This window comes from Gambusia affinis, linkage group LG08 (assembly GCF_019740435.1).
Source record: "Gambusia affinis linkage group LG08, SWU_Gaff_1.0, whole genome shotgun sequence".
Classification (NCBI taxonomy): Eukaryota; Metazoa; Chordata; class Actinopteri; order Cyprinodontiformes; family Poeciliidae; genus Gambusia; species Gambusia affinis.
In genome coordinates this window covers 15,340,563-15,355,528 of record NC_057875.1, presented here as the reverse complement: position 1 = coordinate 15,355,528, position 14,966 = coordinate 15,340,563, and the positions used below count along the sequence as shown (strand labels likewise).

General features: G+C 38.2%; 1 protein-coding gene across 1 annotated transcript in view; it reads left to right on the top strand.

Annotated features, from left to right (window-relative positions):
* The window catches only part of b4galnt4a (beta-1,4-N-acetyl-galactosaminyl transferase 4a), a 137,778-nt gene that overhangs the window by 90,054 nt on the left and 32,758 nt on the right, over window positions 1-14,966 (top strand). Inside the window, exons 4-7 of the mRNA XM_044124206.1 lie at window positions 1,404-1,499; window positions 2,686-2,776; window positions 3,658-3,758; window positions 11,611-11,678. Coding sequence (XP_043980141.1) covers window positions 1,404-1,499; window positions 2,686-2,776; window positions 3,658-3,758; window positions 11,611-11,678 — 356 coding nt within the window. The remainder of the gene's footprint in view (window positions 1-1,403; window positions 1,500-2,685; window positions 2,777-3,657; window positions 3,759-11,610; window positions 11,679-14,966) is intronic.

Sequence of the window (14,966 nt, the reverse complement as noted above, 5' to 3'; positions counted from 1 at the left end):
AGACTCCCTCAGATCACATTCCCTCCTGTTGCGCATTATGAGCCCTTTTTGCTATTCAGGACAGCGGTAACACAGGAACTTAAATGTTACATTTTTCAAAGATATATTAATTTCAAGTGGTTGAGTATTCATACACCTTGGATTTTCTTATCTTGTTTTTTCTGGCATTATAGCCACAAACTGCAGTGTGTTTTATCTCATGTTTTATTTGAGAGAGCAGCACAAAAAAGCCCGTAATCGTGAAATTGATGGAAGATTATGAACAGTGTTTTCTTCTACCATCAATTCTAAAAACTGTGGTGTACATTAGCACTTGACTCCAATCAGTCAATGCAGTGCAGAACTGCTTTCTACTGCAGCTGTAGGTGAAATTTCTAACTATTTTTGGTCATTTTTCTCAATACCTCAAACTCTGTCAGATTGGACAGTGTCTTTGAACAACAGTTAACAAATCCTGGCACAGATTCTTTACTGCATGAACATGTTTATGACCGTTACTATGATGTTCTGGCTCTTGGTTTTTTAGTATCGTTGTCTTGCTGAAAGGGGAAACTTTGCCCCTTTTCAAGTTTCTTTCAGTACTTACCAGGTTTTCTTCAAGGATTGCCCTACTTTAACTTTAGCCCTCTTCCTATCAACTCTGATCAATCCTACCTAAATAAAATTACCTCCCAGGATGATGCTGCCACTATCTTTCACTGTGGTGATGTCATAATCAAGATAATGCAGAGTTAATTTTCCTCCACACATTGCATTTTGAGTCTAGGTTATGAAGTTCAGTTTTGGTAATGTATGATCAGAGCACCTTCTTCCACATGCTGTCTGTACAACCTGCAGCTTCTGTGTCACACTACTCCTTGCTCAGCCTCTAATGAGTTACCTGGTATTTATTTATCTACAGTAGCTGAAAGATTTGACTGCCTTAGCTGTAGCTCTACCTGTATTGCTAGAAGCTTCTTGGCTCTTTTGTTGATTAATGGTTTCCTTGCCTGTCAGTTTAGGTAGACGCCGATGTCTTTATTGGTTTGCAGCTCCGCCATACTGAGTCTTTTGGTTATGGTGATACTATTTGTTCACATTGAAATCCTCTGAGGCCTTTTACAGATGAGCTGTTTATCCTGGGAATGAATTTCAAAAATGAACTCAGTTTACTAATTATGTAAATTCTGATGGCTATTTGTTACACTTAATTTAATTTAGCCATTTTACAGTACTTAGTGCTGGTCTACCAACAAAATGTGAGCTAGTTTGAGCTTTCTGGACAATTTTGCAAGGTGCTAAGCGACACTGGGCAAAACCTAACAATCACAAAGCTAATAGACCAAAACAAATCTCTTGTTTTATATGATGCACTGCTGTTGCTGCTGCATGTAGTAATCTGTTTGCTCTTTGTGTGTTTGCAGTATAAGGGCCAGGCCAACCTACATGTGTTTGAGGACTGGTGCGGCTCCTCTATAGCCCAGCTCAGAAAGAACCTGCACTTCCCTCTTTATCCTCATGTAAGTATTAATCTTTGGGCCTGTAAAATCAAAGGATGTGTCCGTTTCAAAAGGAACGGATGTAGCTTACAGCATTACTGTGCCCTAATCACTAGAACTGATCAGGGTTGATCTTAGTTTTTAGAATTTATGTGTATATGCATTACTTGAAAGATAAATTTAGGAATTTCTGAAAAATAGAGGGATTTTTCTTGATTTATTGGATGACTTAAATACCGTAATTTCTGAACTTTTGAGCGCACCTAATTATAAGCCACACTCACTAACTTTGAAAAGAAAAAAGTGTACATATAAAGACAACACTTGTCTATAGGTCACCGGCATCCATATTGTAACATGACCTATTTACACGTAAAGGGTTTTTTTGTTATTATTTACAATGAAATATATACTGAAAACAGAAATATGTGTCATAAATGCTTTTTTGAACAGTGCCTGTAACACGACAACTTATAAAATAGAAAAAAAATATATAGTAGCTTGTCAGAAAAGTCATTGATCACATCTTCCTTCTGTGCACTTATACCACCAAAGTCATCTTCTTCAGTGTCAGAATTGGACACCCTGACACCTCTTCAGTTCCTCTGAAGAAAAAGCTTTAGCAAAAGCCACAACTGTGCATTCAAAGCATGAAAAGAAACAGTAAGAGCTTATAGGCTTCATTGCTTTTTTTCTGCTTTCAAACTGGATTTCTGGTTCTTAGATACTGAATAAGAGTATGGGAAAATACTTTTCTTTCCAGGCTTTAATTCCGTTCCCATTGACTGAATATTGTGTCCTTCTGCTTGTCTTTCCTTTCTTCGTTTTATCTTTCCCTCCTTTCTTATCTCCATTATCCACCCTTCCTTTGTGTTCTTCCTCCGTTCCTCCCTTGTGTCCATTAAAGTTTTTCCTACAGTCCTATATCCCGTCTGTTCTTTCTTTATTTGTTGCATCATTAGTTTTGGTTTCCCTCTAACACAAGCCCTCATCTCCATAGACTCAAAAAGGGAGAAAAAACAAACAAAACAAACAAAAAAAACAAAACGATCAAGTAAAGCATTTTGTATATTCTGTATGTGTTATTTTCTCTTAAGACAACAACAACACTTAGAAGCAAGACAAGAGTTAAAGCTGTCAGATTATTGTTCAGTACACAGTTCTGAATATCTGCATTAATTTTATGAAATGTCTCTTTTTCTTGCAGACAAGAACCACAGTAAAGAAGCTAGCCGTGGCTCCAAAGTGGAAAAACTATGGCTTGAGAATATTTGGTTTCCTTCATCCATACAAAGATGGTAACTAGCTCTTTTTTCTCAATCCCTGATATGAGGCTGACGGCCTTGGAGCTTGTGTCCTTTATCAGAACAGGCAATTTCCTCAGCCTTCTTAATCCAAACGCCTCCAAGCCACTAATGTAGTGGATATTCACATTTTCATCTTGGCTCAGCGCCGAAATCTCACTGTTAAATCTCGTTGAGGTTCCCTCATGGTTCTGCCCTGAAACCCAGTTGCTATGGGAACTGAAAACCCCAAATGTCCAAGTGCCCTTACACAAATTGCCGAACTGAAGCTATTAATTAGATTACCATTCATTTTCGACTCTCGTGCTGCTTTCGCCAGTAGTATGGCTCTATTGAGCGGATGCTGTGAAGGTCATGCTGTTTTCAGCAGCATAGTGTGAGCTCTAACAAAGGCCCCTCGCCTTCGTCATTTACATCTTGCCTTAGACACGTGCAAACTCAGTAGCTTTAAACAGGCAACATTTGCTGTGAACTTTAACCTTGATATATTTTTAGAATTCTCAATGCTTAAATGACACGTATAATGTTGCCATAGAGAATTTTGTGTAAATTCAATTTGTAATATCAACACATTAAACACAAAAATTAATAACCTTGTGTTTACAAAAATATTGATAAGTCTTTTCTGCAAGAACACTGCAGTACTGATATTAAACTGCAAGTCCAGCTTCAATAAAAACTTTATGCATAATTTAATTCGAATGTGACATCTCTGTCGAAGGCAACATGCGGTGAAGCACCACACTTTTGATGTATTCCTACACCTGAAGCTATTTAAAATTGCTGCATTTGTCTGATTCTGTTATGTACTAATCGAGGGCCATCCAGATCTTTTCCCACTGTGAACCTCTTTGATCATGTCATTCGCCCTGCAGGTGATTTCCAGTTCTCCGTCTCGTCTGATGATAACTCAGAGTTCTGGTTGAGCCCCGATGAGTGTCCTCTCAATGCCAGACTGCTGGTTTATGTAGGACAGGTAAGCATACAATTGAGCTGCAGTGTTGTACAATATCTCAACCCACACCCGTCACCCCACCCACACAGCCCTCCCCCTTCCACACCATCTTCTACACAACACACACATTAACCAACAATAAGTGTATCCAGTGTGACTGGGAAAATACTGTTTTCTATTACCTAAACATTTCAGATTCTCAAGTAAAATTGGATTTGAGACAAAGATAGCATGACATGATATATAAAAGAAAATCAGAAATGATAACTTTGTTTATTTAAGGGAAGAAACCTAACCAAGCCAACCTGGTCCTATGTAGAAACACAGTTGTTTAATAACTGGAGTGAATCAACTCATAATAAGAGTTTGTGATCTTGATAAGTGTGATAAGATATGATAAGAGTCATTATCGTCACATCTATTATTCAGGTGGAGACTGACTCATGCCTTTCAATTGTGTGTAATTGATTCTGCTTTATAGAAAATAGCAGCTCAGACTCAGACAAGTGTTTTCAGTGCTTAATCTTGACCAGTCATGAGCCTATATCATTCAGGAACTGATGTATAACGAGAGGCGTGACCTTTTTAGTAATCTTACACTCACTTCAATAAAACTGTGGCTATTTCTTACCACCAACAATGCTGCTCAGAACAAAAGAGGCCTAAATCGTGTTTTCCTTTTCCATCTGTCCTTAAATTGTGCTGTGAGTGCAACTGAATGAATGCCAAACTGTTCTGCCTCTGCTTTCTCTAATTAGGATTTTTATTTATTTATTTATTTTTTAAATTGAATGCCCCAGAAAGATTTAAGACGGCGAGGATGCATGAGGTTGCACAAAGTTCAAACTGCATAACACGCGTGTGTGTTTTAAGAGCAGAGATCCTGCTATATTGCCATCTGTATTCCAACAGGATGTAAGATGTCAGTGAGTTCCATGGGAGCTGAGATTAATTAGCTGGCAGTGAATATTGATGTGACATTTAGCAGCGGAGAAATCATCTATCTGGTGGCAGATGAGCAGTGGTGTGGCCAGGAATCATTCATTTTGCCCGCTGGCTGACTGACAGACGTCAGCGCCGTCACTGTCTTTGGAGACATACTGCATTTCACGGGTGAAAATCTAAATGTCCACTCCTTCCCTCGATATGTGACAGGAATTAATGTTTGAGCTCTTGGAGGAAAAAGGTTTTCTACCAAGGTTGGAGGATATTGTCACAGAATAGACTTTAAATCCTTCTGCTTGTTTATAAATTGCCCAACAGCTTTGCACCAAAATACATTAAAGACTTGTTATTGTTGTATCAACCTTCCAGACCACTCTGGTATTTTGGTTCTAGGCCGTGCTGAATCCCGACGACCTGAACCAAACCTGGAGAAGCATTTCCTTTAAGTTCCTTTTAATCAAGTCTAAACCTCACCTGTTTAGAGTGGCCTTTGATTAGTAGTTACTGATGATTTTGATGATGTAATTTGCCATAATGTAATGGTGACTGTGTGTTTTTATGATATAAAACACTTTGTACTGCCTTTTTCCTGTAATGTGCTACACAAACAAACTTGATGTGACTTGACTTACAGTATATATTATCCTAAAGCCTAATGATAGTAATAAAGACAAACATTAAGAAGCAATGTTTGGTTGAAGCAATAGCTTCATGCGCATTATTAAGCTGTGTCTTTGAACATTAACACACTTGGAAAGAAGAGATTAATTTATTTAAAAGACAAGTTTAGTGTCAACCTAATAAAAAAATGTTTAAATTCTGCTCAGGTATGTAAATGTATTTACATAACTGTGCATTTGTGCATCTATCTATTGACTAATCAATAGATACACACACACACACACACACACACATATATATATATATATATATATATATATATATATATATATATATTTACATATACACATGATTTATTGCAACCGTAGTGTCCTCTATTTCAGTTGTCATAGCAGTGCCATTCTCGATGCTGAACTTGCTATAAATGGAATGTGCTGCTATGAGATATTTATCTGTGACAGGGTGAAAAGATGGGGAGCTTGAAGCGTTTCCGTGACGTTTCCATGGAGACCTCTGTCAGCATTTTGTATTGAGCTTACGTATCGTCTGGCGAAGATGACTGATCTCCCAGTGGGGCCCCTAAACACAGCAGGAAAAGCTGAATTTAACTCATGGTTACAATGGATTTGATTTTAAACACAGAAACAAAAGAGACTGTGCATAGGCACTGAAAGGAATGTTACCGTATTCTTATTTTTTTGGGGGGGGTTTGTTTTTCTTAAGACTGTCTGTAAGCGTACCATGGCCAGATCTTTGGAACAGAGTTCTGCATATTAGGACACTCTGTTACCATTTTCAGATGTTATCTGTTCACGCTCAAATGAGCGGAGATGCAATAACGCTTTACATTAGTCATAATGTTTAGCCAGATCCTACAGAGCTTTACACAGATTAAGATCCAGGCACAAGTGAAATGAAAAGATTTTCACTGCACGTGAAAAGGCTATCACAGTGATTCAGTGGCTGAATAGGCTTTTCTGTGCATGTTCTGCCTGTGTTTGCAATGCAGCGTATGCCTTAGAATTTATTTTCACCTGTATTGTAAGCAAAGGATGAAAGGATGTTTGTTCATCACCTTTCAGTGATGAAACAACTCCACTTCCAGTTGAAAGCAAGACATTTATCACTAAAACCTTCACAATGTTTTATTTGTGCTTAGCAGTTGGCTGCACAAATTATTGAGGGGATAAGTGGAAGTACATTTCTGTTCTTTCTTGAAAGGAAATGGAAATCAATTGTGTCAGTCGAAAGGGACAGTCTGAGCCCAGGCCAAATTTGTGGCAGCTTTATTGTCCAACTTTGTATTTGATAGTCTCACATTGCGGTCTGTCTGTACTGTTGGAAGAGTTTGTGAAATGGTAACACTATCTTGCTCTATCTTCTTTCAGTGCTTCAGGCAAGAGGTTCCAATCTTTAGATCTGTGTGAATGGTTTTGAAAACTGCTTTGTATGACACGGTGTTACTTGCTGTTGTGAAATGTGAAATCTGTTGGATTTGAATCTGACTGGATTTTCTTCATGAGGCCAGTTATGTGATCTGGCTCCTGTCTCTTGGTTTATCAGTGACTAGGCTGTAATTGATTGATTTCCATTTGCCTCTCACCACAGGGACTGCATCACAGTAGTTGGATGGTGTTGAAAAAACATTTTTGTTTATGTGCGTATGCTTATGTGGACCAGTTTCTGTGCATTTAATACAGTGAAATGTTATCTGTCTTGCTAAGTTCTGTCAGAAAACGACACAGTAAACTGGGTCAGTAAGATGTGATCAAAATAGTATAGATGCAAAAGTTTCAGGTGCAACTTCGACTCCCAAGGTGCATTGTTTATTTCTAAATGTGGGATTGGCTCCTTTTAATTTTTTCTGTATTATGCTTTTTTTGTGTGTGTGTGTGTGTTTAAACACAAACTGATGATTTGCATTGACCCTGATAAAGTTGTTTCGCAGTACTTCAAGTGTTGGAGTCGTCACTTAATTAAAACAGAATAAAAGAGCAAATATAAAAAGTTGCTCTCTGAGTGACATTTAAAGCATGATTCAGTTTTAGCTTCGGCTGCATATTAAGGCAACATAAGAAGATACTTTCTCCAAACTGTGTTTGTTTACATTTACAGATTCATAGCACAATGATATGGTTTCATAGGGCAAATTGTTCTTGAAAACAATAGTTTCTCTACTCTTTCACCTCAGATCCACTATTTTAGTTTTGTGCTTGTCGTCATTGCTCAGAGGTTTCTTTCGTGTCTTTGAGGAAATCTGCATTAGAAATGCCGTAGCTCCCACATTGTCTTTTAATCCCTACAGTAAAAAAAAAAAAACATTGTTGGGGAAAACAGTTGATGCTCAAAAGATTAAAACTTTTAACGTCCATAAAATTAACAATCCATCCAGTGAGTTTTTTTTTTTTTTTTTCTATTTCTACTGGTATTCTTCCTGAAATACTGTGGCCACCACATTCCATTTGAACTAGAAAAATGTGACCACCTATTGGTAAAGTAACTTTGACTACAATAAAAACAGACAGGAAGACGGTTGTGATGAATTACCGGCCAGACTGGATGATTTCTTGAAAATCTTAAATAAATGAAAATGTTAGCTTAATGGAGGTGGTCGCAAAATAGTCTATACTTAAGACTTCATGGTCTTGCATAAAAGCAATATAACAAGTAGAGCAAGTTTTGTGTCTTTAGCAGACTTGTAAGGATTTTCGACCACCCACAGCAGGCATGACATTAAAAATGGTAGCAAAGTCTCCAAAGCCTACTGCAGGGGGATTATAAACAAAAAGTAGCACAACAAACGGTGCTTTGGGAAGCCTGCCTATACAATGTCTCTTCTGTCCTGATATCACAAAGATGAATGATGAACTTTAATCCTACTGGGAATTTAATGTAGCTTAATTTAGCTTGAGTTAGATGAAACCAACATTGAGCTTTTATGAATAAATAAGTAAGTAAGACAAATAGGAATATGGGGCAAACATCTAATGTGCACTGCTAAGTTAGCAAGAAATTTGTAAGAACCCTATAGAGTTCCTATTAAGGTTAGTACTTTCTATTATCAGAGCATTTTGATCCCAAAAAATGTGGCCTCTGCCGTTATTGGGTCTCTCAGCAGGGTGACCAAATCAGCAAAGATGCAGTTAATCAGATATTAAATCGGCTGTCAGTTTTGTTCTCTAGACCTAATTCTTCTGGAAAACTTGTATTGTGAGGCAAACAGAGACCACATCACATAACATATGACCCAAAACTATGGATAATTAAAGAGAAATTGTTTTAAGAGGATTTTTCAAAGATTCACTTGTGAAATATTTATGAAAAGAAGTGTTGTCCTAATGGAAAGATTGCCTTTTACAAAGTTGAGTATTGCAGATAAAAGCTAAGCTGTTAATCTTTTATTTAATATGGGAAACTAGTTTATTAAGCCGTCTCTAAAAGTAGTTAAAATTTGACATGCATGCCAAACTTTAGCTTAATATTATTTTTTTCTTTTAACATTTGGTCAAAAAAAAAAACTTATCCAAAGAAGGGCATTAACATTTTTGGAAGTTTTGTCAGCTTCAAAACTGTTTCTGAAAGTACTAAAATTAAACCGCGCCCTTTTGCTTTCATCCCTACAGATGTGAGTGCTGAAGCGATGCTTTCATTAGGCAGTCACCACCACACACTGACTTGACCTTTATGTGGTGTGTGCAAAAAGACAGTTTTGTTCAGAGCTTGCATAACGGGAATGTCATCATGGTTAAACCTTCGAAACCCCAGACTGAGGAAGAATCACAAAATAAAAAAAATTAAAAAAACTTGAACTTAGTATATTCTGCTCACTTGCCCCAAACACGAACTATATTTTTAAAGTATAGTTCTGCAAAGATGGTCAATCTAGAATAACTGTCATGTACAAAATAAAAATATACATATACATTCTTTATTGTCACACACAAATATTCATGTCTTGTGACCTTTAGATCTTGTTGATCTAAAGAGGCTTTTGGCACATGGAAGATGGGCCTTTAGGCTTTTTTAAATTTCATTTTTCTTTGTGCTTACTTGCTCATGAGTGGCCTTTTTTGGGACTCTTCCATTGATGCCAGTTTTGCTCAGTCCCTTTGCTGTTGAATGCAGATCTCACTCACTTTGGTTGTTGTAGTATCAAAACCTTGGGAATTACTTTGTAATTCTTTCCAGATTAACAGATGTCTAACAGTGACGTTTGTTTTCCCATCTGTTCTTGAAATTGTTAGGCTGTGGGATTATGTACTGCTTTTCAAGATATTTTAGCCAAACCATCACAATATCTCTCATTGTTTTCTTCTTCAACCTCCTATGTATAAACAGGTAAAAATAAAAATCAAGAAGATCTATTGCAAGATACTTTTGCAAATCTTACTGGCAATATAAACCTGAAAATGTATTTGAAAAAAAGATTTTTCCATCACTGACACAAACATTATAATTGAACATTTTCTACATTTTATATTTGAAGTGGTCTCATACAGTGACTTTAATGTCCTGCCATTTTTTCTGCCTTTGTGTTCAGACTGGAATATTTTTGACCACTGTTGGTATTGAAATGTGCCAAAGCAGCGGCAGCGGCATGCTGCAGGGTTTTGACTGAAAGCACACTGGTGTATTGTATCTGCCTTCTCTCCAGCCAGCTGCCTCAGAAACAGTCTCAGAGGCTTTAAAAACCGCAAGGGGCCTGGTTAGTTCTGGACAGGCGCTGATGTCTGGTTTTTTGTTTTTTTTTTCCCGTGGTGACTCTATTCTCATGCCGGCAAAACACACTGAAACATGCCGCTGTATTAACACTAGCGAGTTGTAGGTGTGACTCACTGTGTGTGCTTCTCTCTGTTAATTCTCAGTGGAGCGCAGCTCGAGGATAAGCAGCTATTTGCAGTCAGAGAGACTGCTGTGATCTGTCCCCACAATGTCCTTTTAGCCAGTTTTAGACATAGAAGTGTGTCCAGCTCAAACAATTGAAAACATGCCCGCTGTGATCTTAGCTATATTCTTCCATTATGAATCAGCAGTAGCAGGGGCCCTAATTAGTTGTGTTGGCTTGCTGAGGAAATGAATGGGCACTGATTTGACTCCAGAACCATGAAGGGATTCCCAGCTACTCTGATGAGCTCGCTTCTTAAGAGTCAATATTGGCAGGGAATCCCTCTTTCTCATCTTCTCATTCTTTATAGCCATTAATTTTTACATACAAGCTTGTTACAGAACTTTCCTCCTAATGAACTCCTCTTGATATTTTGTATCTTATCATGTTTTCACAGATATTCCTGAGTTTTGCACGATGTCGAAAGTAAAGGAGCAATCTGGCTCTTACAGTTTTGTTTTCAATTCTGTTGTGAACCTAAAAAGGCTTCAACATTGGCATTGCAATTATATCATGTTTTATTTTTTGGGGAGATTTGTCCTTCAGGTTTAAGTTTCTTCTTGCATAGGTTTAGACTCAAATTCCACTTAATCTCCTTGAAGCACATTTTTTTTTTACCAATTCAGCTGGCATGTAGCTCTCACTGGCATTCACCAGACTAAAAAAATCCTATTTTGAAACCGTCACATTGTAATATTTCTGTCCCTACAGATTAGTCAGTGAGTTAGGGTTATTTTTGTTTTTGCTATTTTGTCGACAGTCTGTGCACATGCAATGTAATTTGCAAACTGAAATGTTATCCAGACTGACAAAACATATTATTATACCTTTATTTAACCAGGCAAAAGGAAAAACCCTCCAGTTGACATAGAGAAAAAGGGGGGTCTACATGATGCTGGCAAAAGAGTCAAAATTTCTATGTAGAATTTATGATGTTAAACAGAATGTTAGAATGTAAAAATGAATGAAAAATCAGTTAATTTTCTTCTTGAATCAATTATGCAGCTGCTTAGGACCTGCCAAATGAATAAGAAAAACACAAACACTTCCGACTTTGAACTTTCCAGGTGCAATGAATGGAAAACGTCAAGATCACTTTGGTTAGAAATGAAGACAGGAAGACTCTGAGTTTGGTCAGTGGCTTACCACTCCAATGGAAATCTGGAAGTATTACTTGGTAAAATAACTTCAATCTCTGAGGCTCCTGATAAAATGCCTCACTCTAACCCTGTCACAGCTAGCAACTTTAAACATCGCAATATCTACTCAAAAGAGCACAGTGCTATTTCTTCTAGAGGTTCTTTAACACCTTTGCAAACTGCTCTCTAACATTTTAATGCTGTTTTAAAACCCTGCTTTCTCCCTCCCTCTTTCTTTTTCCCCTCACACTCTGACTTCTGTTCTCTCTCTTGTTTGTTGCAGCTGGGTGCAGAGTGGACTGCTCCAGGCGAGTTCACCAAGTTCAGGTCCCAATCCTCCAAATCTGTGCAGTAAGTACCTGTGACAACTCCCACATGTCCTAATAGCACATTTATTTCTCTCCAGTACAGAAACCAAAAGTGGATATGAATACAGTTCTGCACTAGTGCAGCTTCTAGAAGAGCTTTGTAGAGTCTCTCTAGCACTCTGTACCAAAGATAATCTGTTTTCATTCAGTCTGCTTTTTCTTTTAGACAAGTCAAGTTTGTTGCCTGCAAAGGCTTTTACTGCCCACATACATGAGTAGATGGATGGCTCAAGTGTCCAATAAATGCTTTAAATCAGGCCTCTTCTGTGCACATGCAATCTGATGCACCAGAAGGGGTGTTATTCAGAACCATCCAGAAAGTGATCCTTTAGAAATGTTTAGAACAGCATAAATTTTAAAAATAATACAGCACAGGGTGATTCTAGCTAATTTTAACTTTTTCAAAAATATGAATCCATCAAATACATTCCAGAATTTTATTGCCAATAAATCCAGCTATATCTGACAATCAAGTTCACATACCTTGATCACAGACTGGCATGCAAATCCTGAAATAGAGCCAGCAGAGGTTGTCAAATTGTACCTTCACAGCTGATGCGTCTACTTAGGCTGACAAAGAAAATGGCCCAGTGTGGGCCAGTTTTGATAAAAACACAGAAAGTTCAGGAACAGGCAGAACACCTGAAGTCAGGATAATAAATAGTCTACTGTGTTTATCCTTAAAGAAGACAATTTAAAGAAGGGGGTAAGGAGAGCTCATTAAGGATGTCGGAGTGTTTTGACTCAGGTGAGCTAGCTTGGTGAGCTAGCTTGTTCTCAGATTAAGCATATTGTTCACTCTAACTCATGTGGTTGAGTTTGCACAAAACATACATAATAATCTGACTGCTACTCTTCTGCCATTGTCTGTTATGGAGGACTGATTCTGACATATATGGCATTAAACATAGGAATAAGTAAATGGCTTAGTAAAGTAATTAATATTCCAAATATTGTTCCAAGAAATAATTAAAGGAACTTTACCAACTAAAAAACTATATAGGCACTCTTCTGTCAAAATTTAATCAGGGGATGATTGATGAGTGATTAATGACCCTAATTAATTGCTTTTAATTTCCGGTCACATGATGCCCCCTATTCTATTGTTTTTCAAAATCAATGTGCATAATGGTTTAATACACAGCCTTCTGCTATTTTGAAGAATTGATTTCCTGAAGACTTTATATTTCAGTTGGCCAGTGGGGGGATTGAACCCATGACCTTTGCATTCTGAGTACCCTTCTCTGACCAACTGTGCTAACCAGCCACACATGGGAGTTGAACCCGTGACGTCTGCGTTCAGGACTCAAGGCCTCCAAACACGGGTCCCCTACGCCAGTGGTCTCCAACCTTTTTAGTACAGCGGACCAGGCCAAGCCTTCATAAATTCCTGCGGACCAGGGGGGGGGGGGGGGCTGTTCGTGCGTGCGTTGTGAAGATCGAGCGGAGAAGTGCGGCGTTGTGACCTAGCGCATGACTCAAACCTCGGCATCCGGTGTACGATTTTCAAAATAAAAGCTCCTCCATACTCAATACATAGAACGGACATATTTAATTATTTCTTGCGCGGCCCGGTACCAATTGGTCCACGGACCGGTACCGGTCCGCGGCCCGGTGGTTGGGGACCACTGCCCTACGCCACCGCAGCACGCCCCATAGTCTACTTTTATCATGTTAGTTGAGTCATCCTTGTGGAGCGTGCAGTTTCTTTCTATGTGGCTGTTTTAATAGATGGGAAGGACAGGAGATTCAGTTCGATACACGTTAGTGAGATCTGGTGGCCGTCCACACCACCTGGCTGTCACCACCTGGAGGTAATGACTCACACTATTAGAGTCTGTATCTCTGTGGAGGGGGTAATGGTGCTGTCTCTGCAATGAATCTCAATTTTCGTCATTATACTTGATGTATAGAAGGTACTATAGAAGGTACTTGCACACATTTCTCTAATCAGTCAATCTCCTTTAGGTTATCCTGTTTGCATAAAAGTATATGTCCATTACTTGACTTCTTTATATTAAAGAAATTGAATGTATGTGAAGATTTATGAGAAAACCTTTCCCTGATTTTTGAGAATAATAATAATCTCATAAATATATTAAATTATAGGCAACAATAGGTAGGACAAGTCTTACTTCATTTTCATATTAGTCACAATTCAAATCTGCAGTTAGATCCAATTCACTAAATATTTGACGCGGTTCCTTTATTTTTCTGTCACTGTTCACACATTAGTATGGAGAAAGATATTTCTCTGTTTCCAGGCTCCTCATGGGAGACCCTGCAGGCTTCCCATACCAGAGGGATCCCTGCAGGACGTTCTTGGTTTTTCCTGGTGTCCCATTCCAGCTGGACTTAAAATTCCTCCACAAGGAGATAGGCTGTTATTCTAATCAGATGCTTCAATCACTGCAGCCGACTTCTTCTAACAGCTAAAATTTTTAATTATTCATATTTTTCAAATTATTAATAGATTTTTTAATAGAAAAGTAATTTCATTGGATAATGAATTGTTAATGACACTCATTCTGAAGCTTATAACTCTCCATTCCTTGGCATACAAGTTTTGGAAGAATTATACTGACCTGAAATGAAAAATAATAGTAAAAAAAAAAACATTACAAAGCTGTTTGTTTTTGAAGCCACTAAATTCTCCAGTGATGACTTTTATGAATGCATCACTTTCAAACTGCACCGTTTTGTCACCGCCTGTGCTCATATCTGTGACGTGATAGGTTGGCAGTGCCTGCTAGGTGCTGTCACAACAACCTGATGAGTGACAGTAATGTTGTCAGGTGAGGAACCCAGATAACCCCCATCAGCCGTATCTCCTCTTTCCGAAACAGCTAACAGCGCCTCTGGCTGTGTAGACAACACTGGGAGATTGACATTTGCTTAGGTTCTACAAACTCAAACGCTCCGAACTGCATACTGAGCTGGTCCGGAGCTGCGCTTGATGTGACGTGTCATAGAAGTTCAGGAACAGCTTAAGCTGTGATTTGATTGACAAGAAGTGGAAGATTGCTGTGAAAGTAAAATTGTTTGAACAATGTGAAAACCTAATGAGCAGTACATCCTTCATGACATGCTTCATAACATGTTAACAAGAGTCATGGTTCAAAAATAGTTCAGAGTTAAAAGTTTATTTAGGAGAACAAGTGATTGTGCTCCTAAAAATGTAAATTTGAGGAGTACAAATGCCAACTGATGAGAAATGTACATACACTCACCTTGGACATGCATTGTTAGGATCGGCTGACCTCATTTATAT